Source organism: the organism of the source record quoted next, unplaced genomic scaffold, assembly GCF_019419815.1.
Source record: "Pyrus x bretschneideri cultivar Hongxiangsu unplaced genomic scaffold, Pyrus_bretschneideri_v1 Contig39, whole genome shotgun sequence".
Taxonomy (NCBI): domain Eukaryota; kingdom Viridiplantae; phylum Streptophyta; class Magnoliopsida; order Rosales; family Rosaceae; genus Pyrus; species Pyrus x bretschneideri.
Genome location: NW_025999712.1, coordinates 1,655,367 through 1,680,466, shown reverse-complemented (window position 1 = coordinate 1,680,466; position 25,100 = coordinate 1,655,367). Strand labels below are relative to the sequence as shown.

The 25,100-nt window shown below is 37.0% G+C and overlaps 2 protein-coding genes and 2 pseudogenes across 4 annotated transcripts; 2 read left to right on the top strand and 2 right to left on the bottom strand.

Moving 5' to 3' along the window:
• The first annotated feature begins 6,677 nt into the window (after positions 1 to 6,677).
• LOC125468508 lies at positions 6,678 to 10,401 on the top strand (annotated as a pseudogene).
• Positions 10,402 to 10,598: 197 nt separating this feature from the next.
• Positions 10,599 to 16,129, bottom strand: LOC103960755 (UDP-glycosyltransferase 71K1). 3 transcript variants are annotated; one of them, XM_048564778.1, is made up of 3 exons: positions 16,015 to 16,129; positions 11,856 to 12,432; positions 10,599 to 11,646 (listed from the first exon to the last, which is right to left on the bottom strand). In XM_048564778.1, the coding sequence occupies exons 2-3, from the start codon at positions 12,394 to 12,396 to the stop codon at positions 10,751 to 10,753; spliced, it is 1,437 nt and encodes a 478-aa protein (XP_048420735.1). In that variant the 5' UTR covers positions 12,397 to 12,432; positions 16,015 to 16,129; the 3' UTR covers positions 10,599 to 10,750. The 3 variants fall into 3 exon arrangements, with proteins under 3 accessions (XP_048420735.1, XP_048420734.1, XP_048420733.1); XM_048564777.1 differs by lacking the exon at positions 16,015 to 16,129 and adding an exon at positions 12,600 to 12,676 and having other exon boundaries at positions 11,856 to 12,437; XM_048564776.1 differs by lacking the exon at positions 16,015 to 16,129 and adding an exon at positions 12,600 to 12,676.
• Positions 16,130 to 16,170: 41 nt separating this feature from the next.
• Positions 16,171 to 19,898, top strand: LOC108868202 (annotated as a pseudogene).
• A 151-nt stretch (positions 19,899 to 20,049) lies between these two features.
• Positions 20,050 to 22,106, bottom strand: LOC103960756 (UDP-glycosyltransferase 71K2). Its single transcript, XM_009373235.3, has 2 exons — positions 21,452 to 22,106; positions 20,050 to 21,053 (listed from the first exon to the last, which is right to left on the bottom strand). Exons 1-2 carry the CDS (start codon positions 21,987 to 21,989, stop codon positions 20,158 to 20,160), a joined length of 1,434 nt encoding a protein of 477 aa, XP_009371510.2. The 5' UTR covers positions 21,990 to 22,106; the 3' UTR covers positions 20,050 to 20,157.
• Positions 22,107 to 25,100: the final 2,994 nt, after the last annotated feature.

The window sequence follows — 25,100 nt, the reverse complement described above, 5'->3', positions numbered from 1 at the left end:
AATACTTTTATTTAAAATTAAATATGAATAGTAACATGACAAAAACCGACTGCACGATATACGATGAACGAACATAATTTGAGAATAAGAGGATCCGGAAAGGATCCTCATTCCAGCCTAAAATACCATTAATCTGGCATGGGCTATATCAATCATAACAGTTCATCGGATAAATAAAAAGTCATGCATTCTCGACTCACCAAGTGAAACCAATGGCTTCCTAGTCACAACGAGCTAAATTTAAATTTAAATCAAAGAGCACTTTCACAAGGTAGATCCTCCTCAAAGAACTTAAGGAGCGTTCTCACAAGCTACAACCTCCTTCAAGAAATTAAAAAACCACGAGCTCGGCTAGTGCGAGAGTGACTATAGAAGAGATGGTAACTCTAAGCACCCACCTTATCTCTTTGCCACGTCACCCACCAAACCCTCCTCCGAGAAATTTCAATTAGTTATATTATTACACTTAGCCCACCATTTATTCCCGACACACTAAAAAATCTTTCATAGCTAAGGCAAGATTGGGCACATGCCCCCACACTCAGATAAAACTACAAAATGTTATTTTTACCACATTTTTCATACAATATTTATATCACTTTCTAATAGAGACGAGATACACGTGTATTGGTCAGTCATACTTATATTAAAAATATAATATAAATATAGTAAGTGTAGCGTTACTCATAAAACCAATGTGAATCAAGGGAAATGATCCTTTCCACCAAGTTCACCAAGGCACACAATTCGGGTCTTTGAAATTTGATCAAACGACTACAAACAGAGACATACTTTAAACATTATAATAACTTTAGCCGTTGAATTAAATTTCAAATGTTCGAATTATGTGTCTTGGTGGACTTGATGAAAAGAATCCTCTCTGGATCCTTTCCTAAAAATAAAAACCAATATAATCCGAACCCCAAACAAAGAATTTAAGCCCACTAGTTCACATCCCATTTTCTTCAGATGCGAAAAGACTACGGCAGCATGCATCTTTCTTTCTATCATTTAAAAAATAGTAGTCAAACTTGGTGGATGCGTAAAAGTTTTTTTTTTTTTTCATCAGTTTAACATATTAAAAAAATATTGTGACATTTCAGTTTTTTCAGTCTTCTTAAATTAATTGTTTTTTTTGGGCAATTCTAAGTCAAAAAGGATAATCACAATAGATTTTTCAAACGAGATTTTTTTTTAATACTTTGACTTTGTTGTAAAATCGATGGTATGTGCAGTGGAATAAATAAAATAAGACATAAAATTTACGAGGTTCCTCTACAGTCAGTGTGACTGGAGTACGTCTTCGGGGCAATGGTGGTGCTTTCATTATAATTTAGAATAATAGGAGTACAAAAGTAACTCTCTCTATTATCTCCTCTCCTCTTCCTCTATTTTATCTCTTCCTCTCTTTTCTCTCTTCCTCTTTTTTCTCTCTTCCTCTTCTGTGAACTTCTTCTTTCATCCTTATGTGTTGTGTTCCATAAGACTTGCTTTTATAGAAGCAAATCACGAGCAACATAGTGATTAATGGCCAGCCATCTAGTCACCTTTACAACACTTCCCCTTGGATGGCCAAAAGTCTTTGATTGACTCGTTAAAGTCTTGATTTGTTTTGGATGCTCCTCCTAACCCCCTAATTTCAAATCATTTAAGCTGATAGTTAATCATTCTGCTTTAGTCTCTTAGCGAGAAGAGTTGCCGAAATAGGTGCTTTACTTGTTGTTAACTTTCCACAGGCTTGTTCTTGAACTGGGTTGGAAGATCTTCTGATTTCCTCCAAAGGTCTGAATTTACTTCTTTTATCTGGAGCTGAATTTGATTCAAGGGTGATGGATACTTGATCTTGAATCAGACTTGTGATTTCTTCAAAGGTCGTCTAGGCTTGATTTTGAATGAAATTGGACCATGAGGAGCTCTATGTGACAAGTGATCTTAGGCTTTGTCGGGGATAAACTAGCACGTGTTTTGTTGTACTTGTCTCCACATATTTCAATGTATCATTTTCACTTGCCTTATATGTTCCCCTTGCAGAATTGGTATTTTCCCTATGCAGGTTTGACATCTTCTCCTATAGTATGTGTCCTCTTAGAGTGAAATGCAAACCTTGCATTTGAATGTTCCTTGACTTCTTGGTGACTTATCAATGCGTGGCAACCTCAGTGTAAAAAGTCAACAATGGGCCAATTATTCTGCGGTGTTGATGACTTAAGACCCAGCTCCATCAACAGTTGAAGATGAGTACTCGAGAGCAATTCTAGGTAAGCAATCAGGAAAGGTTCTAGGCAGTCAGTTCCTTACCGAAAGTTTGAGTGGAGGTTCCGACATATTGCTTTCTTTATCCTTGTCTTTGCAGGTAAGAACAAGGAAAAAGAAAAGGACATGGAGATTGTATGATATGAGATACTCTTGCTCTCGCCCTTGATGATATGAGACAATTTTGCTTTGGTGTGACTGGTTTTGAAGAGGTGTTCTTGGAGAGGAAGAAAACTGGGTATTTTGAGATGCTTTGTTGAATATGCATTTTCGGAGATGAGGAAGAGTTAGGTATTCTTGCAAGTCTGCCTTATTATGGAGAACGAAGGTCGACATATATAAAGATTTTTCAATAGCAAGTAGCAGTGATGTGCTTTTATTCTTATCAGCAACTGCGGTGTAATTAGAACAGTAAGATTTACGCATTTTCAACTTTGTCAGAGATCCTTGATAAAGTTTCACGGGATATCCGAAAAAGTTGAGATTGCGTCTGAAAAATGCCAACGAACTTTATTCAGGAAAATCTGGCTTTTGAAATTCGAAGAGTGGTGCCTCTTTGATCTCTGAACAAGTGGCTATGTTGTCTCTTCTTTTATAGAGACATCAATTGTGTTCAAGAGTATGCTCAGAAAGTTGCTGCCTGTAGAAATTTTCCCTTTCTTGCACTTCTGAGATTTTATTTGACCTCATTTTTCTTTCATCATTTCAGAAAATGGCTTGCCCATCTAACATTTTATTAGATTTGAGTCTTATGAGTGATACAGATGAGCAGCGTCAGGATAATATATGGCACCCGTCCTTCTTATCTTCTAATGGTCCTCTTACGGTTGGGGACTCTGTGATGAAGAATAACATAACCGCTACATTGGTAACTAGGAATCTTCTCACTCCAATGGATAACAGAATCCTTTCAAAACGATCTGATGAGTCAGCCGTTCAAAACTCATTGGCTCTTAGTGTTCAATATGCGGGCTCTGTATCCTATATAGGCCAACGCCTAATTGCTCGAACTCACCAAGTTGAATCATTGATGGCTGAGGTGGCAAGTCTTAAATAAAGGATCATAGGGCTCAAGCACGAGAATAGAGTGTTACACGTGCTTGTAAATAATTACTTGACGAGCATGAAAAGAAAGTTTGACCAGCTTCAAGAATCCAAAAGTCGAATTCAAAATGATCACCAAATGTTCGTTGCTAGATTTCGAGGGCAACTGATGCCTTCCCATTTTGGTTTTTTTGTCAAGTACTGGGGTGCCACATGATCAATCTCCAATGCCTTCCTTTTCTGGGGTATTGCCGAGTACTAAGGCTTCATATGAGGAACCTTTGTGAAGGTTTCATCCTGTTTGTTTGTTTTAACTCATGTGTATGCACATATCTGTAATTTCTCGGAGATATCAATATATAAGTTTTATTTCATTCAATGTATTGTGCCAAATACAATAAAGCATATACTTCACTAAGATGTGGTACTTCTGGACCAAATATCAATTTATCTTTATCCTCACGAAGATAAATGATCATTCTTAGTGTCGACATCATTTGAGTATTCAACTCATAATCGTTAATCCATATGATTCTTTAATATCATAAACATCATGAATAAGATTCGTGTTGGCATATTGTTCGATCTGCAGTTGGAGACAATATTTCTCTCAACACTTTATAATCTTTCTTGACTCTTCAGGAGTTTCAATTTAATATCATGAACTCTTACAAGAGATTTTAGTATGTTGCAACAATATCATAATGAAAGTGCTCACTAAGGCAAATTATACCATCCATTGGTATTGAGTACATATTTTATGCTTTACCCTTTGGGGCTTACTTCAAGCAATTTGAATCCTTCAGAGATTTTCTACACTTCATGACACATTTTTCCTTTGGAATTTATACAGAACAATTTGCTTCCATGTATATTTGAGGGATTTACTTATAGAGATATGATGTGGGCGACTCATAACCTTTCATATATAATTCTCCATTCATATGAACTTGTTTATAACATTGTGTCATATCATGTGAGTGTATTTCACGGTATTATAAATGCCCATATGTAACCTCCTTGGTTCAACATCTTTTGGCTATTTGTATTGTATTCAAATTTATAGGTCCATTTTTTCCACGTTCTTACACAATTGTAATAGAATTGTTTTTCTCCATTTTTGGCCAATAATTTGGTTGACAAGAAAAGAACAGGACTCAATATCAACACAGCTCATTGATGAATTTAGTAGCTACTTGTAGAAACCAAAATACCATTGGTTATCATCAATTCTTGATCTCATATTCTCAAGTGCATGCGCATGCATAAAAGCTTTTCATTTCTTTTTTGGATATCCATTGCCTCTTCAAGGGTATTACAATATCTCTTCCAGGATAGTCATAATTTAGAGAATGTGGATCATAACCTCCTCTTAAGCGTTATAGAGCTTGGATTGTAATCTCCACTTCCAGGATTTGAGTCATTGGAACCTATAAGTCTATCATGCTTCATGCATGAGACATCAACATTCCTATGTCCGCGGATTGTCCTTTTTGGGACGTATATCCATATGGCCATTGTCATGCTTCTGGCATGTTACAGTTATGCTTCGAGAACACAAAAGTTCAATAGTGCCATATTCTTCTTCTTTCGAAGGATTGAACATTTTGAGTCTGAGGGTCTGCCACGCTTCAGGCGTGCAACAGATAAATCGTTTACTGCCTCATTATATTGCTTAATAGGGACATCAATTCTTCTAGACACATTTGCAGCAAGTAAATGTGATTTCATCACTTTTGTTGCATCATTAAATGCATTTGGCATTTGATTTGCATATTGTTGCATTATTCAATTATTCTCACTTCGTTTTTATATTGATTGCTTCATGAATCAAAATAAGACAAATTCTATTCGTTTTTCTGGAACGATCTTTTCTCATCATTCTTCTGGAATGATATTTTCTCATCGTTCTTCTGAAACGAAGTTATTTTCTCTGTCTTATTAAAATGACAATCCGCAAACCACGCGGTAAACATATCCTTAGTCAAGGGTTGCAAATATTGAATGATAGATGGTGTTTAACGTTAATGCCCAATCCACGATGATGCCTCATTTCAGTACGTTATGGCAGTGCAATAGGCACAAAGATAATACAACCAAAAACTCGTAAATGTGTAATGTTTGGCTGGTGCCCAAACACAAGTTGTACTGAGAAATATTGATGGTTGGCAACATGTCTCAACCGAATTAATATTACATCATGTAAAATGACATGTCCTCATGTAAAAACTTGGCAATTTCATTTTCATTAGCAGAGCGCGGGTAATCAATTTCATCTGCTTAATAAGTACTTTTGCTAAACCATTTTGAGTATGGATATAAGGAACTTCTGATCCTTATTTAATAGTCTGTAGAATGAGAGTCTTATGACTTTTATTACAATTAAGTTGAGGCACTACAACACTTCAAACTTACTGTACTCATCAAAGAACTTCATGTCCTGATCTTGAGGATCATGGGACTTCATGCTCGATCTTTTTGCATGATGGAACTTTGGGTCCAATCATTTTATATGATGAGGATCAAGAAACTTCAGGTTCTGATCTGATAAAGGAACTTCAGGTCCTGTATATACTCATCGTAACAGAAGATAAATACAATACGTAAATTAAAGCAATATGTGGTAATTTCAGCCATAGTAAATAAATTGCATTTAAGTAAATAAAGTTTGTGACAATGACTTTAATTCAGCACCATTCACATAAATAAAAACTTAAAATAGTAGGCGGTAAAACCGTCCATTGTAACTAAATTGCTTTAAAGTAAATAGAACATGTGAAAATGTTTTAAGCCAACACCATTCATGTAAATAAAAAGTATTAGAACCTTTTATTTTTGCCACTTCCTTTTGTCCTTTTTTATTTGTTTTTTTTTTTTTTTTTTGTCGGCACCAAGCTTCAAAACCTTTTCCACATGCTGTACAATTCCTTTGCTTTTTTTATTTTTTTTATTTTTTTATTTTTATTTTTCTTTTATCAAGCTCATCAGTTTCTTTCCTTATCACCTGATGATGCACCATCTCCTTTTTATTTTATTTAATTATTATTGTCCTTATGGTTCCACGCATATTCCATAAACTTTTAGTGCATGTCAGCATCACACTTTTGTCTCAACCTTATTCAAAACACCCATCTTTTACTATTGACTGAAGACCTCTGGTTCTGGCTCTGCCTCACGACTTGGCCGTTCTGCTTAGCAGCTCCATGATATCGTCTTCATGGATCTGCAACTTCTGCAAAACATAGAGAAACAAAAACTAAAGCCAAGAAAAAATCAAAGAGAAGTTTTATACCATCCTCCTTGATGTGAATCTCTATTTTATTGGTGCGGATGACGGAGCCTGTCCTCCGACGCCGGCGACGAGAAGGCAGATGAGTGCCATGGTGAAGATGCTCCATCTCGGGTCCTTGAAGATGTTGATATTAGGTGCCAGCTTGCTCATGCAGGTCATCAGCAGTAGCCAAAGATGACAGCAAGCAAAATGGAGCCCAAGCTATTCGTGTGATTTCTCCATGGGTCTGGGAAAAGGCCAGCAATTCTCGTTTCTTTCCACCGACACAAAAGCAAGTGTTGTAAAATCGATGGTGTGTGCAGTGAAATAAATAAAATAAGACACAAAATTGATAAGGTTCCTCTACAGTCAGTGTGATTGAAGTACGTTCTCGGGGCAGCAGTGGTGCTTTCATTATAATTTAGAATAATAAGAGTACAAAAGTAACTCTCTCTATTATCTCCTCCCCTCTTCCTCTATTTTCACTTTTCCTCTCTTTTCCCTCTTCCTCTTCCGTGAATTTCTTCTTTCATCCTTATGTGTTGTGTTCCATAAGACTTGCTTTTATAGAAGCAAATCACGAGCAACATAGTGATTAGTGGCCAGCCATCTAGTCACCTTTACGGCAGACTTTGAATTTTCTTGTTTTTAATTCTCATTCATATAATAAATTTTGAGTTCTACTAGACTCACCCCAGTGTCTTATTTTCCCATCCACATAATAATCCCACTCACCATAGAAAATTAAAAAAGTAAAATGTTATTTTCCCACCCACCATTATTCCCAAAATAACCATAATATTTTTTTTAAATAACTCTAATACATCTTTAAATAATATTATAAATAAATAAATAAATAAAGAAAAAAAAATGCAAGACTTAAGACCTAGATATTCATCGCATCCTTCACACTTAACACCGCCCTGCAGAGACCCAGGATCCCCAAACCACTCTTCTTCCTCATTTTTTATCAAAACCGCAAATCTCATACCCAATTCTTTTTTTTCCCCCATTGAAGTTCCTCACCTTCATCTAGCACATGCCCATTCCTTCCTCCAACCTTTCCGTCCATTCTAACCCAAATCTTTCCCAACCTCTTCCCACCAAGATATCACCCCCCACCCAACATTATTTATTTGTTATTTTAAATTATTTTTTGTTTTTTCAAAATTTTAGTACTGAATTAAATAGGGGTTTAAGAGTCTTCTTTTAAAATGATAAATATGTTATTAACATTTTCATTAAATGGTGGGTGGGGAAATAAAACACCAGGATGGGAATATCACCACCCTAAATTTCATAATCAGGACTATTTTTATACCTTGTTTTATTATAGTGGAATTGATTTTTTGGTTTTTGTTTTCCATTTACTCGGATCTTATGTTTGCTAAACTCAAAATATTAGGTGTAGCCACATTAATTAGAACATCTGTGTTCTTAGAGCCTTGAATGCTAGAAGAAAAACACATATAACTAACAAGATTAAGTGAATAATCGAATAATGGAGTCTGGGATCCTAAAAGCACATAATAAATATTGCCAAAGTTCAATACTAAAAAGAAAATTAAGTGAAATACTTCTGGCACAAAGTATGGAAATCTTTCTAGAACTTTCCCACCTAAACCCACCCCTTAATCTTGAGTAGTTAGGTGAGGAGATCAAATGAATCCATTGTTCATGCATGGGATTCTCTAGTACAATATGAGTCGCTTCAAATAGATTCATGTTCGGCCTACAATACATTTAATCTGGCATGGGTTACATCTAAGTTAAAAAGTCATCGATTCTCAGCTAAACTGATGATTTTTTTAGTCCAAACCGACTAAAGTTAATGTTAAATCAGAAAACGTTTCCCCAAGATCGAACCTCCTCAAAGAATTTAAAAAACCTCAAGTGAATGCGACTGATGCGAGAGTGACCACAGAAGAGATGGCAACTCTAAGCACCCCCTTATATCTCTGCCACGTCACCCACCAAACCCTCCATCCCCAACGGCCACTAACGACCTTCATTTCTCAAGCGACCCACCTCTTTCCTCAATCGACCACTGCACCAGCATCAAGCAGCTGAAGCAAGTCCACTACAAAATGCTCCGTACAGGCCTTCTCTTCGACCCCTACTCCGCCAGCAAGCTTATCACCGTCTATGCCTTCTCCTCCTTCTCCAGCCTCGACTATGCCCGCCAAGTGTTCGACCCAATTCCCCAACCAAATCTCTACTCTTGGAACACCCTCATTCACGCTTATGCGTCGAGCAGCGACCCGACTGAAAGCATCCTTGTACTTCTGGAAATGCTTTATTGCTGTATGGAAAGTCCCAATAAGTTTACTTACCCGTTTGTGATCAAGGCGGCTTCAGAGCTCCGAGTTTTGGAGCTCAGGAAGAGGGTTTCATGGCATGGTGATAAAGGCCTCGCTTGGTTCGGATGTTGATATTGTTAATTCTCTGGTTCATTTCTATGGGTCATGCGGGGATTTGGATTTTGCATGGCGGGTTTTCGTGAAGACTACTAAGAAAGATGTTGTGTCTTGGAATTCTATGATCACAGCTTTTGCGCAGGGGAATTTTCCAGAGGAGGCCTTGGAGTTGCTTAAGGAGATAGAGGCAGAGAATGTGAAGCTGAATGACATGACGATGGTGATGCGTTGTCAGCTTGCGCAAAGAAGCTGGATTTGGAGTTTGGGAGGTGGGTTTGTTCGTGTATCGAAAGGAATGAAAATGAAGAGAACTTGACTTTGAACAATGCTATGCTATGCTTGATATGTATGTGAAATGTGGGAGCATTGAGGAAGCGAAAAGATTGTTTGATAGGATGCCGGAGAAGGATCTTTTCTCATGGACTGCAATGCTTGATGGGTATGCTCAGTCAGGAAATTATGATGAGGCTTGGTGGGTTTTCGCTGCAATGCCTGGCCAAGACATTGCTGCATGGAATGTCCTCATTTCGTCTTAAGAACAAAGTGGCAAGCCAAAGGAGGCTTTGGCGATTTTCATGACTTGCAGAAAAGGAAGAGCCCGAAACCTGACGAAGCAACTCTAGTTGGTACTCTGGTAGCCTGTGCTCAATTGGGAGCAATTGATCTTGGTGGCTGGATACATGTTTACGCAAAGAAGCAGGGTATGAAGATGAATTGTCACCTCACAACCTCGCTTATCGACATGTATGCAAAGTGTGGGGATCTGGATAAGGTACTTGAGGTGTTTAAATCAGTGGAGATGAGAGATGTGTTCGGCTGGAGCGCCATGATTGCTGCTCTGGCAATGCATGGAAAGAGAGGGATGCATTGGATTGTTTTTCAAGAATGCTAGATACCAAGGTGAAGCCCAATTCCGTGACACTCACCAACGTGTTATGAGCTTGTAGCCAGACTGGATTGGTGGATAAAAGAAGAACGTTTTTCTATCAAATGGAGCCAGTTTACAGGGTTGTGCCTGGTGTAAAGCACTATGCTTGCATGGTCGATATTTTAGGTTGTTTTGGAAATCTGGAGGAAGCTATAGAGTTGATTGAGAAAATGCCAATAGCTCCTACTGCTTCTGTATGGGGGGATCTTCTTGGGGCCTGTGGACTTCATGGGAATGTTGAGCCTGCCGAAAAGTCGTGTATGTCATATGCTTGAGTTGGAGCCGAAAACGTTAACAGCAAGATTGTAACTTCATTAGCATTGACTTTTAGTTAAAGGAGATGGTTGATTTGGTAGCAAGGATAGCCTGCAAGAAATGAATAAATGATAAGCTGAAGTTCTTGATCTGCAAGAAATGAATAAATTATAAACTGAAGTTCTTGATCTGCAAGAAATGAAGTGAATTTGTAAAATCTCGGGAAGCTTCTTGATCTGTGTTTCTCATATGGTTCCCATCTATCCTTAATATGCATTATGTCATTGATTATTAACCAAAGACTTCTAATCGCGTTTTCCATAAACAATCTTATTCAACTACTTTCATCCGCGAGATTTGAACTTGGAGTCTCCTCCGACAATGTGGGGACTCAATGTCACAAACTCCAAAAACCCTCTTCCCTAACAAATTTACAAATTCCTTTCGTTTGATTTATCATTGCAGAAAGAAAGCATATAAATTACAAATTGATAAATTCGTAATCAACTTATAAGAACAAGGAAAAATTAGTACATTCATGAGTTCTTAAACTTAAAAAATTAACAACCACCACTTAAAACCCTAATTCTCACCAATCACATCCTCAATAAATCTCCCAATAGAAGCAAATGAAGACCCCCCATCCTTCACAGCTTTTCTAGCCATCTTTCCCATCTCTTCCACCTTCTTCCTCACCTCACTATCCTTCTCCATCACACCAACCACAGCCCTCTCAATCTCTTCCGCCCCCACCACGTCAGCGCTGCCTCTCTTGTAATCCAGCCTCATCTCCAACGCCATCCCCAACTCCCTCACCATCCTAAAAGCATTGAGCTGCTGCTCTGCATACATGGGCCATGTCGCAATAGGGACGCCATGCCACAAGCTCTCCAAGATCGAGTTCCACCCGCAGTGCGACAAGAACCCTCCGGTCGCACTGTGGGCCAGGACCTCCACCTGTGGGGCCCACCCACATATCAACCCTTTCTTCCCATTGGTCCTCTCCAAGAACCCATCTGGCAAAACTTCTTCAAGATTTGAGCAATCACTTGGGACTCTGCCTTTGGGTGACGGCATGCGCAGGGACCACAAAAACCTCTGCCCGCTTTGTTCAAGCCCTAAAGCTATTTCCTTCACTTGCTCTGCCCTAAAGCTTCCCATGCTACCAAAACACAAAAACACAACAGATTTCTGAGGCTGATCATCAAGCCATTTGATGATCTTGTCGCGCTGTGCCTGGTCTAGGTTGGAATGTGCCTGACCGTCATCCAGGTCGATCACTGGCCCAACTGGGTACACCGGGGGAATTCGGGTGTCATTGGAAAACAATGTGAAAGCATGTGTCTCTAACTCTACAAATGTGTTTGCTACAATGCCTCTAGTTTCTCTAAATCTTGAAGCCAACTTGATGTAAGCAGGGCGGCTACCATCTTTCAAAGCCATCGGCAAAACTCTAGGAGGAACCGGGTGGACAATACCTAGTTGTCGAAAAATTTCAAAGCGTTAGAATCCAACTCCAAGAAATCAAAACATTTCAATTGGAATGCAGTCTAAAAATGCTTTCATATGAGTTTATTAAAAAGTCAACTGCTTCTTGAGAAAGAACTTGGAAATGTATTTAGAAGAAACACTTTCAACATTTTCTGTTAAACGCATTCAAAAGCGCCTGTGATTGTCACAAACATACCTGGGATTAACCATTCGGGATCGGATTCTTCAACCGCAACCTGGTTTTTTTCATGAAGAATTGGAAGTTGGAGCATGAGAGCTAGATATCCTGCATTGCTTGTCATGAAAAGATAAGAAGGAAGATTGAGTTCCTTGGCCGCATCAATCATGGACACACAGAAGAAATCAACCACCAAAGCAGCAACACGAATCGAATCTGAACTATTAGCAATAGGGGAGACGAGGTTGGTGATGATTTTCTTGACATTGGGGACGTGACCCTCAATGTAAAGAGTGATGAATTTTTCTGGTGACTGGTACGTCTCTTGTGGAGGTTGATGATCTTGAGGTTGTTGGACATCAATGACTCGGATTCGGAGTTCTGAGGCTGCAATCGATTCTGTGTATGAACTTAGAGTGGTTCGGAAGGGTGACTGGATGGCAAGAACGGTGATCAAAATTCTGTCATCGCGATCGATCAAACGCTTTGTGAACTGCAGTGCTGATACAAGGTGGCCTTCTCCTGGTGCTGGGATGAACACTAGTTCCACTTTCTTCATCTTTCTGACTTGTTCTTTCGCTCTTACTGGTTTATACTTTCCTTGCACATCAATCACACACACATAAATATAGTGATGTTCTAGTATATATCATAGTGCTTAATTTCAAATACGTATTAAAACACAATAATATACATAATCAAATAACATAAACAGTTTGAAAAGGAGACAGAGTACAGAAATAGGATTGCTTGCTCACGTACCATTATTGTCATTTTTCTCACTGACTGACCTACCAAAGGCCAAAGAGTGAGCATATGCCGCCACACCGGAGAAATTATATCATCAGTTTGATTACGCATTAATACAATAAAATACATAATTAAATGACAGAAATAAACAAGGATTGATTGCATGTGTTAATATTATATGGCCCTCCCCTACGAGATATTTTTCAGTGTGACTAGCACAAGAGATGGTACATCATGTGTCACTATACGAATAGTGAGATATGTGATTTCATCTTTTTAGATCTCATTATCTAGTTTAAGTCGTAAGATTTAAAATTTTTAAATCACAAATCAATCAAGTTTTTGAATCTTAAAGAAAATTATTTTCAAGAAATGTTCTTAAGAAATATTTTGAGAAATGATAAAGATTTTCAAATAAGATACCAAACGGATCCTTAGTTTTCTGGCTAGATGGTACTTAACCACCATTATCCTGTAGGATATTGCATTGCCACCATCAATTGCATTTGACCGAATCAATTGATCATTTGAAATTATCACGTAGGATATTGCAACTTTAGTGATTATAAAAAGAGTACTACTAGAGATACTAAAATTTTAAATTAAATTTTGTAAAAAGAATGATGTAGTTATTGATAATTAACTTATTATTTAAGTATTAATTAATATATTTACTTTACACATCATTGCATTACCTTTACAAAAATTCATTAAAAGGGGAACACTTCTTTTGTGAACAGAGACATCAACCACACACACACATAAATATAGTGATGTTCTTCTATTGGATAAAAATGCTTAATTTGAACTACATATTAAACTGCAAAATGCGAAAAAGAGTACGGCAAAAGGATATATATACATATATAAAACTTAAATATTATATGGCCCTCCCCCACATCATTGCTTACGTACTCTGTCAATTCCTACATCATTGCTTACTTACTTTGTCAATTATCTCACGGGGAGAAACTTTTCGACGCCCGAAATACGTCGCAATGTATTATTTTTTTAAAAGTGTTATTGGTACTTTAAAAATTTCATTCTACACTTCTAATAAATGTATTTTTTTTCCAAATATAGAAAGTTTGGAGTGGAGAATAAAATTTTTAGAGTGCCAATAACAATTCCTTTTTTTTTTTAACAAGTAATATTATCTACATTAAGATAGTGGTTGAGCTTAGTCTCATAATGAGTTAGCAATTATGTGGTTCAAACTCATCTTTGGTGAGAATCGAACCTAAGACCTCTCACTTACAAGTGAAGAAGAATATCACTTGACCGTAGTACTAAATGGCGACTCATACGCTAATTGTTATAGTACAATTGGTTGGAACTTTGAAAAATAAAATTCCAACTAGTTAGATTATTACACTTAGCCCACCATTTATTCCCGAAACACTAAAAAAATCTCTCATAGCTAAGGCAAGATTGGTCACATACCCCCACACTCAAATAAAACTACAAAAATGCTATTTTTACCACATTTTTTATACAATATTTATATCACTTTCTAATACATACGAGATACACGTGTATTGGTTAATCATACTTCTATTAAAAATATAATATAAATATGATAAGTATAGCGTTACTCATAAAACCAATGTGAATCAAGGGAAAGGATCCTTTCCACTAAGTTCACCAAGGCACACAATCTGGGCCTTTGAAATTTGATCCAACTACTACAAACAGAGATCCACTTTAAAAATTATAATAACTTTAGCCATTAGATCAAATTTCAAAGATTCTGATTGTGTGTCTTGTTGGACTTGATGGAAAGAATCCTCTTCAGATCCTTTCCTGAAAGTAAAAACCAATATAGTCCAACCCCAAACAATGAATTTAAGCCCACTAGTTCACATCCCATTTTTTCTAGTAGTGATAGATGCGAAAAGACTACGGCAACATACATTTTTCTTTGTATCATTTAAAATATAGGAAAATTAAAATACTTGAAAACTTTGAGTTTTAACGATAAAGATAAAAGAAATGGTAAAGTGAAAAGTACCGTTGTCACGCCCTGATCCCAACATACGTCCAGGATCGACACGTGACGCCACCCAAATACTTGTATATCTCACATACCCCATCTCAGGAATATGGCAATCACAATTCTAGAATCAAATTGCAAAGAAAATTTTCGTTTACCTTATGGCTACATCTAATCTTCTCGTTAGACTGCCTACGTACCCTCAATAGGGATTAAGTCATTCGTAGTTCACTATCACAAAATCAGACGTTTATTCCACTAAGTTCAAGCAGAAAAGCATAGTATTCCTCAATCATTCAATATAACCTGACAACATGTAATTCCTAGACTCAGGCTACATAACCAATCCCCATGAAAACATGATTCCTCTCCCATCCAACATATAAATCATTACGTCTCATCATGATATCGCAATTCATAACACACATCATATTTAAGAGCCGACAAAACACAAAATCATTCTCTAGCCGCATTAATTAATTAATTTGATTAAAATAATAACAATAATTCTCATATCTTCTACATTTATACCTTATGAAATCATAATCGAATCTTAGAAAATCCCGAAGGAGTCACTCAGACGTCCAACATCTTTTCTAACTCAATTCACAAGACTCTCGAAACCATTGACACAAATATATATATATATAACTAAGGCTGGAGTGACACAGTTAGGCCAAGCCTACTTCTTCAAACAATGGGAATTTAGGTCGCTACACGAAATTCAACAACCTTGGGTTCCGGACCACTCAACTGAACCACCAAATATGATTGCCTAAAAATGTACCATGTACAACTAGTCATCATCACATCTAGAATGCATATGATCCCCCATCGCGGATATACCAAGTATGATCACCCCTTAATACATATGGTCCACCTATCGCAAATATACCAAGCAGGACCATCCATGTACCACAACTACGTAGTGAAATCTCATCATCACACATTAAACATAATTATACGCATATATGCTATCGATTCCACATATCAACCAACATCAAGTTAGATGGAGCACAACACAAGGAATTCCCTTAATTACTATTTCTACTAAAAATCTAATAAAGTACCTAACTCAAATCATATTCATAAGACCAATTCTTAATCAAAATTGATACCAATATAAGAAATTAAGATAATAATCATGTCTCATATATTCAAGTCGCTGTCAAACCAATATAGACCCACTAAATTTTCACTAGTAATACCCTAAGGTCCGTAAACCATATCTACACTAGCATACTAAAATTTGATGTCAATTCAATGGTAAGATCGTCAATTGTTAAAATATTCAAGTGGCGGACCTTATCGAAAATATACTCAACCAACAACATTTTATAAATCGAATGTTACATGTAAGAAAATTCGACTTTTTCCAAAAATTCTCAAATTTCATAAGAATGAAGATCTCAACAAGTAGAGTAAACTTTATACCTGCGGCTAAGGCCAATTTGGCCGGAAAACACTCCAAACCGGCCACAAACCATCGGAACCCTAATGTGGGTGTTCTTCAATTCGACTTTTTCGATGTTCCTACGCCCTAACCACCAGTTGGGTCTTGTTCCTGGGTCCAAGGGAAGTTGATTAAAGATGGTGGTGGGTGATGAAACTCACCGGAACGGCGAGTCGCTGTCGAGAACCTCCGAGTTCTCCAATACGGTTTTACTCGAAATTGGTCTTAAAAATCCTTGAATTTGAGCAAATATGGTAAATGAGAGGTTGTGGAATAAGTTGCAGGTGGAGGAGGGGTGAGAATGGCCTGAAAAATGGTGGAGATTGGCCGGAATTCGGCCAAGTTGAAGTCGGGTTTGTGGGTGCATGTGTTGACGAAATGGAAGGGGAAAAAATCCCTCTTTTTCTTTTTCTTCTTTTTTTTTTTTCTTTTTTTTTTGCCCCTTGGCTGTTGCCTCACCTTTCTTTTTCAAATCTGATTGGTCCCCAAAATTTACTCACATCTCCCCGGCCCAAATTCCCACATGATGGGGGTTTAACTAATTTAAAAACTAGAGTTTAGTAGAACAACTTCAAATATCCGTAACTATACCGTTATAATCCGAACTCACAAACGGCTTTCGCCTATGCGCTCGTGGCTTTGAGATTTATTCAAAAATGTGACTTGTGACCTCGAAAGGTCAACGAGTAAATAATAATTTTTCAAACTTCACTCTTCGTAACTAGTTTAAATAAACCTAATTTCAAATAAATTAATATAAATTCCCGATAACTAATATAAAACCTCAGTAATACAAATACGTAGATTATAACAGTGAAATCTAAGAATGGGATTTCACAATCATGATTGACTTTTTAGTGTAAAAATATGATTTTTCGTTAAAATGAACAGTACCGGAAGTTTTTCGTTAAAGTTTCCTTAAAAAATAATAGTCAAACTTGGTGTATGTGTAAAAGGTTTTTTTTTTTTTTCTCCATCACTTTGACATATAAAAAAAAAATATTGTGACATTTCAATTTTTTAAAACTTTTTAAATTGATTGTTTTTTTTTTGGGCAATTCTAACGTTTATAGTCAAAAAGTATAATTACAAAGATTTTTCAAACGAGATTTTTTTGTAGTACTTTGACTTTGATTTTTCTGGTTCTTTATTCTCATTCATATAATAAATTTCATAATCAGGTTTATTTTTATACCTTGTTTTATTAAAGTGGAGTTGATTTTTTGGTTTTTCTTTTCCATTTACTCAGATTTATGTTTGCTAAACTCAAAATATTGGGTATAGCCACATTAATTAGAACATTTGTGTTCTTAGAGCCTTGAATACTAAAAGAAAAGCACATATAACTAACAAGACTAAGTGAATAATCGTATAATGGAGTCTTGGGTCCTAAAAGTACATAATAAATATCGCCAAAGTTCAATACTAAAGAGAAAATTAACTGAAATACTTATGGCACATAGTATGGAAATGTTTCTAGAACTTTCCCACGTAAACCTACCCTCTAATCTCGAGTAGTTATGTGAGGAGGTAAAATGAATCCATTGTTCATGCATTGGCTTCTCTAGTACAATATAAGTCCGTTTCAAATAGATTCATGTTTGGCCTAAAATACAATTAATCTGGCATGAATTACATCTAAGTTAATAAGTCATGCATTCTCGGCTCAACAAGTGAAACAGATGGTTTTTTTTAGTCTGAACCGGCTAAAGTTAATGTTAAATCAAAGAACATTTTTACGAGGTAGAACGTAAATAGCGCTTTCATGAGATCGAATTGTCTCAAAGAATTTAAAAAAGGGAACTTTAACAAAATGCTCCTGGTACTGTTCACTTTAACGAAAAACCACATGTTTACGTAAAAAATTCAATTATAATACTATTCACTTTACCCTTTATTTTGTCTTTATCGTTAAAACTCAAAGTTTTTAACCTCCTTTCATTAATTTTTCTTTTAAAAAACCTCCAGTGAATGCGGCTAGTGCGAGAGTGACCACAGAACAAATGGCAACTCTAAGCAACCCCTTATATCTCTGCCACGTCAACCACCAAACCCTCCATCCCCAACCGCCATTAACAACCTTCATTTCTCAAGCGACCCACCTCCTTCCTCAATTGACCACTGCACTAGCATCAAGCAGCTGAAGCAAGTCCACTCCCAAATGCTCCGTACAGGCCTTCTTTTCGACCCCTACTCCGCCAGCAAGCTTATCACCGTCTGTGCCCTCTCATCCTTCTCCAGCCTCGACTATGCTCGCCAAGTGTTCGACCAAATTCCCCAACCAAATCTCTACTCTTGGAACACCCTCATTCACGCTTATGCATCGAGCACCGACCCGACTGAAAGCATCCTTGTAATTCTGGAAATGCTTTATCGCTGTATGGAAAGTTCCAATTTTTTACTTACCCGTTTGGGATCAAGGTGGCTTCAGAGCTCCGGGTTTTTGAGCTCGGAAGAGGGTTTCATGGCATGGTGATAAAGGCCTCGCTTGGTTCGGATGTTGATATTCTCAATTCTCTGGTTCATTTCTATGTGTCATGCGAGGATTTGGATTTCGCATGATGGGTTTTCGTGAAGACTACCAAGAAAGATGTTGCGTCTTGGAATTCTATGATCACGGCTTTTGCGCAGGGGAATTGTCCAGAGGAAGCCTTGGAGTTGTTTAAGGAGATGGTGAGTGTGTTGTCAGCTTGCGCAAAGAAGGTGTATTTGGAGTTTGGGAGGTGGGTTTGTTCTTGTATTAATAGGAATGAAAATGGAGAGAACCTGACTTTGAACAATGCTATGAGGAAGCGAAAAGATTGTTTGATAGGATGCCGGAGAAGGATATTTTCTCGTGGACTACAATGCTTGATGAGTATGCTCAGTCAGGAAATTCTGATGAGGCTTGGTGGGTTTTCGCTGCAATGCCTGGTCAAGACATTGCTGCATGGAATGTCCTCATTTCGTCTTATGAACAAAGTGACAAGCCAAAGGAGGCTTTGGCGATTTTCATGACTTGCAGAAAACGAAGAGCCCAAAACCTGACGAAGTCACTCTAGTTAGTACTCTGGCAGCCTGTGCTCAATTGAGAGCAATTGTCTTGGTGGCTGGATACATGTTTACGCAAAGAAGCAGGGTATAATGATAAATTGTCACCTCACAACCTCGCTTATCAACATGTATGCAAAGTGTGGGGATCTGGATAAGGCACTTGAGGTGTTTAAATCAGTGGAAAGGAGAGATGCGTTCGTCTGGAGCGCAATGAATGCTGCTGTGGCAATGCATGGGAAAGGGAGGGATGCATTGGATTGTTTCTCAAGAATGCTAAAAATCAAGGTGAAGCCCAATTCCGTGACACTCACCAACGTGTTATGACCTTGTAGCCATGCTGGATTGGTGGATGAAGGAAGAACGTTTCTCTATCAAATGGAGCCAATTTTCAGGGTTGCACCTGGTGTAAAGCACTATGCTTGCATGGTCGATATCTGGAGGAAGCTATAGAGTTGACTGAGAAAATGCCAATAGCTCCTACTGCTTCTGTATGGGGGGCTGTTCTTCGGGCCTTTGGACTTCATGGGAATGTTGAGCCTGCCGAAAAGGAGTGTAGCCATATGCTTGAGTTGGAGCCGAAAACGTTAACAGCAAAATTGGAACTTCATTAGCATTGACTTTTAGTTGCAGGAGATGGTTGATTTGCTAGCAAGGATAGCCTGCAAGAAATGAATAAATGACAAACTGAAGTTCTTGGTCTGCAAGAAATGAATTCAATTTGTAAAACCTGTGGAAGCTTCTTGATCTATATTTCTCATATGGTTCCCATCTATCCTTAATAAGCATTATGTCATTGATTAATATGTGATAACCAAAATCCCGTTTTCCGTAAGCAATGTTATTCAACTACTTTCATCCGCGAGATTTGAACTTAAATCTCATCCAACAATGTGGGGGCTCAATGTCACAAACTCCAAAACCCTCTTCCCTAACAAATTTACAAAATTATTTTGTTTGATTTATCATTGTAGAACGAAAACATATAAATTACAAGCTGATAAATTCATAATCAACATACAAGAACAAGGAAAAATTAGTACATTCATGAGTTCTTAAACTTAAAAAATTAACAACCCATACTACTTAAAACCCTAATTCTCACCAATCACATCCTCAATAAATCTCCCAACAGAAGCAAATGAAGACCCTCCATCCTTCACAGCTTTTCTAGCCATCTTTCCCATCTCTTCCACCTTTTTCCTCACCTCACTATCCTTCTCCATCACACCAACCACAGCCCTCTCAATCTCGTCTGCCCCTACCACGTCAGCGCTGCCTCTCTTGTAATCCAGCCTCATCTCCAACGCCATCCCCAACTCCCTCACCATCCTAAAAGCATTGAGCTGCTGCTCTGCATACATGGGCCACGTCGTAATAGGGACGCCATGCCACAAGCTTTCCAAGATCGAGTTCCACCCGCAGTGCGACAAGAACCCTCCGGTTGCACTGTGGGCCAGGATCTCCACCTGTGGGGCCCACCCACATATCAACCCTTTCTTCCCATTGGTCCTCTCCAAGAACCCATCTGGCAAAACTTCTTCAAGATTTGAGCAATCACATGGGACTGTGCCATTGGGTGACGGCATGCGCAGGGACCATAAAAACCTCTGCCCACTTTGTTCAAGCCCTAAGGCTATTTCCTTCACTTGCTCTGCCCTAAAGCTTCCCATGCTGCCAAAACACAAAAACACAACAGATTTATGAGGCTGGTCATCAAGCCATTTGATGATCCTGTCGCGCTGTGCCTGGTCTAGGTTGGAATGTGCCTGACCGTCATCCAGGTCGATCACTGGCCCGACCGGGTACAACGGAGGGATTCCGTCGTCAGTGGAAAACGATGTGATAGTGTGTGTCTCTAACTCTACAAATGTGTTTACTATAATGCCTCTGGTCTCTCTAAATCTTGAAGCCAACTTGATGTAAGCGGAGCAGCTACCATCTGTCAAAGCCACTGGCAAAACTCTAGGAGGAACCGGGTGGACAATACCTAAGTGTCGAAAATTTTCAGTCTAAGAATCCAACTCCAAGAAATCAAAACTTTTCAACTGCGTTGAAGTCTAAAAATATGTTGTTACAACGCATCTTTAAACATTGGACATGTTTTTCTTTTTCGGGGTGAGATAGCATCGTACTCGTTTGATACAGTGAAATTTCATTTTGCAGAAAGCACTTTTACTCTAAACACCTATGCTAGAAATGATTTCATATGACATACTGATTTTTGTTTATTAAAGAGTCAATTGCTTCCTGAAAAAATGACTTGAAATGCTTCGTGAAGAAACCACTTGCATGTGCTTCTCCAGAAAGAGTCTTTATGACTCAGAAACACGTATAACTTTTCATGTTAAACGCATTAAAAAACACTTGTGATTGTCACAAACATACCTGGGATTGACCATTCCGGATCGGATACTTCAACAGCAATCTGGTTTTTTTCATGAACAATTGGAAGGTGGAGCATGAAAGCTAGATATCCTGCATTGCTTGTCAGGAAAAGATAAGAAGGAATATTAAGTTCTTTGGCCACATCAATCATGGACACACAGAAGAAATCAACTGCCAAAGCTGCAACACGACTCGAATCTGAACTATTAGCACTAGAGGAGACGAGGTTGGTGATGATTTTCTTGACATTGGGGACGTGACTCTCAATGTAAAGAGAGAAGAACTTTGCTGGTGACTTGTACATCTCTTGCTGAGGTCGATCTTGAGGTTGTGGGACATCAATGAATCGGATTCGGGGTTCTGAGGCTGCAATCGATTTTGTGTATGAACTTAGAGTGGTTGGGAAGGATGACTGGATGGCAAGAATGGTGATCGAAATTCTGTCGTTGCGATCCATCAAACGCTTTGCGAATTGCAGCGTTGGTACAAGGTGGCCTGCTCCTGGTGATGGGATGAACACTAGTTCCACTTTCTTCATCTTTCTCGGTTGTTCTTTCACTCTTTCTGGTTTCTACTTTCTACTTTCTTTGCACATCAACCACACATAAATATAGTGATGTTCTTCTATGAGATACAAATGCTTGATTTGAACTACGTATTAAACTGCAAATTCCGAAAAAGAGTACGACAAAAGGATGTATACATATATAAAACTTAAATATTATATGGCCCTCCCCTACATCATTGCTTACGTACTCTGTCTATTTTGTCGCTGGGAGAAATTTTTCAATATCAACAATAGGACTACATTAATTTTTATAATTGGTTAGAACTTTAAAAAAAAAGAAATCAATTAATTAAATTATCACATTTAGTGCAACGTTTCTTTTCGACACACTAAAAGACCTCTCCGAGCTAAGGCAAGACCGGGTACATGCCCCCACACTCAAATAAAATTGCAACGATACTATTTTTACCATATTTTTTATACTATATTTGTGTCAATTTTTAATAAAAATGAAACTCACATTTATTAATTGGTCTTACTGCCAAAAAATTTAATATAAATGTGGTAAGTACAGCTTTGCTTATAAAACCAACGTACTCAGCCCACCACAATAAATATTGGGAATTTTAACTTAAAGCCTATAGTAATGTTCATTTTAACGAAAAATCATATTTTTACACTAAAAAGTCAATCTTAGTACTATTCACTTTACCCTTTATTTTGTTCTTATTGTTAAAACTCAAAGTTTTCAAGTATTTTTCGTTAATTTTCCTATAAATATAAGCCCATCGGTTCACGTCCCAGTTTTTCTAGTAGTGATAGATGCGAAAAGTGGCAGCAATCAACAAGAACAGAAAAACTAGCGACACGAAAAACACATAAAAGTTTAGGATTTGTTTGGTACTTTACTTGAATTTAACTTTTTAAACTAAAAAATAATTTTCAAGTTTTAGATCTTAAAAACTTGTTTAATAAGACTATTTTAAAAAATTAAACTTAAGACTAACTCAAACATATAGTCTATTATCTAAAAACATAAAAAGTGAGTATTTAGAATTTTTAAACTTAAATTCACTTATTTCTTTTCTCTCCATCCTCCCTTCTCACTCCAAATCTCTCTCTCTCTCTCTCTTTTCTTCTTTCTCTTTCCTTTTTTTTGTCTTTTACCTTTTTCGTCTCTCCTCCAATCCTATTCATTCTTTTGGTTATTTCTTTCATTTATCTTCTTCTCTATCTCGTCCAATCCTCTCTCTTCTTTATCTTTCCTTCAATCATCTCTTACTTTCTTTTCTCCTCTCTTCTCTTTCTCCCTCTCATGTAATTCCATCTTTTTAGATCTCATTGTTTAGTTTAAATCGTAAGATTTAAAATTTTTAAATCACAAATCAATCAAGTTTTTGAGTCTTAAAGAAAATTATTTTCAAGAAATGTTCTTAAGAGATATTTTGAGAAATGATAAAGATTTTCAAATAGGATACCAAACGGATCCTTAATTTTCTGGCTGATGGTACCTAACCACCGTTATCCTGTAGGATATTGCATTAACACATCAATTGCATTTGACCGAATCAATTGATCATTTGAAATGATCATGTAGGATATTGCAACTTTAGTAATTATAAAAAGAGTAATACTAGAGATACTAAAATTTTAAATTAAATTTTGTAAATAGGATGATTTAGTTGTTAATAATTAAATTATTACTTAAATATTAATTAATATGTTTACTTTCAATTGATGACACGTCATTGCATCACCTTTATAAAAATTCATTAGAAGGGGAACACTTCTTTTGTGAACAGAGACATCAGCCACACACATAAATATAGTGATGTTCTTCTTTTGGATAAAAATGCTTAAATTAAACCACAAATTAAACTGCAAAATGCGAAAAAGAGTACGGCAAAAGGATGTGTGTGTGTGTGTGTGTGTATACAAAACTTAAATATTATATGGCCCTCCCCTACATCATTGCTTACGTACTCCGTCCATTCCCACATCAATGGGAGAAACTTTTCGACGCCGGAAATATGTCTCAATACCCTTTTTTTTTTTTTTAAATGTTATTGGTATAAGTGTATTTTTTATAAGTGTATTTTTCTTTTCAAATATAGAAAGTTTGAATTGTAAAATGAGATTTTTGGAATGCTAACAACAATTTTTTTTTAACAAGTAATATTTATCTATATTAAGATAGAGGGTGAGCTTAGTCTCACAATGAGCTAGCAATAATGTGGTTCAAACTTATCTTTGGCGAGAATCGAACCTAAGACCTCTCACTTACAAGTGAAAAAAAATACTACTTGACTGTAATACTAGGTGGCGATTTAGTACACTAATTGTTATAGTACAATTGGTTGGAACTTTGAAAAAGAAAATTTCAACTAGTTAGATTATTACACTTAGCCCACTGTTTATTCCCGACACACTAAAAAAACCTCTCATAGCTAAGGCAAGATTGGGCACATACCTCCACACTCAAATAAAGCTACAAAAATGCTATTTATCACATTTTCCATACAATATTTATATCACTTTCTAATAGAGACAAGATACACGTGTATTGGTTAATCATACTTCTATTAAAAATATAATATAAATATAGTAAGTGTAGCGTTACTCATAAAACCAATGTGAATCAAGGGAAATGATCATTTCCACCAAGTTCACCAAGGCACACAATCCGGACCTTTGAAATTTGATCCAACCACTACAAACAGCCCACTTTAAAAATTATAATAATTTTAGCCGTTGTATCAAATTTTAAAGGTTTTAATTGTGTGTCTTGTTGGACTTGATGGAAAGAATCCTCTCCGGATCATTTCCTGAAAATAAAAACCAATATAGTCCAAGCCCCAAACAATGAATTTAAGCCCACTAGTTCACATCCCATTTTTTCTCGTAGTGATAGATGCGAAAAGACTACGACAACAGACATATTTCTTTGTATCATTTAAAAAATAGAAAAATTAATGAAAAATGTTTGAAAACTTTAAGTTTTAACGATAAGGACAAAATAAAAGGTGAAATGAATAGTACTATGATTGATTTTTTAGTGTAAAAATATAGTTTTTTTTGTTAAAATAAACAGTACCAGAAGTTTTTCGTTAAAATTCCCTTAAAAAATAGTAGTCAAACTTG

Excerpts from the sequence above, each read along its gene's own strand:
- LOC103960756 (XM_009373235.3), bottom strand. The coding sequence starts at position 21,989 with ATGAAGAAAGTGGAACTAGTGTTCATCCCATCACCAGGAGCAGGCCAC. Across the intron at positions 21,054-21,451 it reads TCCGGAATGGTCAATCCCAG|GTATTGTCCACCCGGTTCCT; the intron begins GTATGTTTGTGA and ends TTCGACACTTAG.
- LOC103960755 (XM_048564776.1), bottom strand. The coding sequence starts at position 12,653 with ATGCTCACTCTTTGGCCTTTGGTAGGTCAGTCAGTGAGAAAAATGACA. Across the intron at positions 12,433-12,599 it reads TGAGAAAAATGACAATAATG|TATAAACCAGTAAGAGCGAA; the intron begins GTACGTGAGCAA and ends GTGCAAGGAAAG. Across the intron at positions 11,647-11,855 it reads TCCCGAATGGTTAATCCCAG|GTATTGTCCACCCGGTTCCT; the intron begins GTATGTTTGTGA and ends TTCGACAACTAG.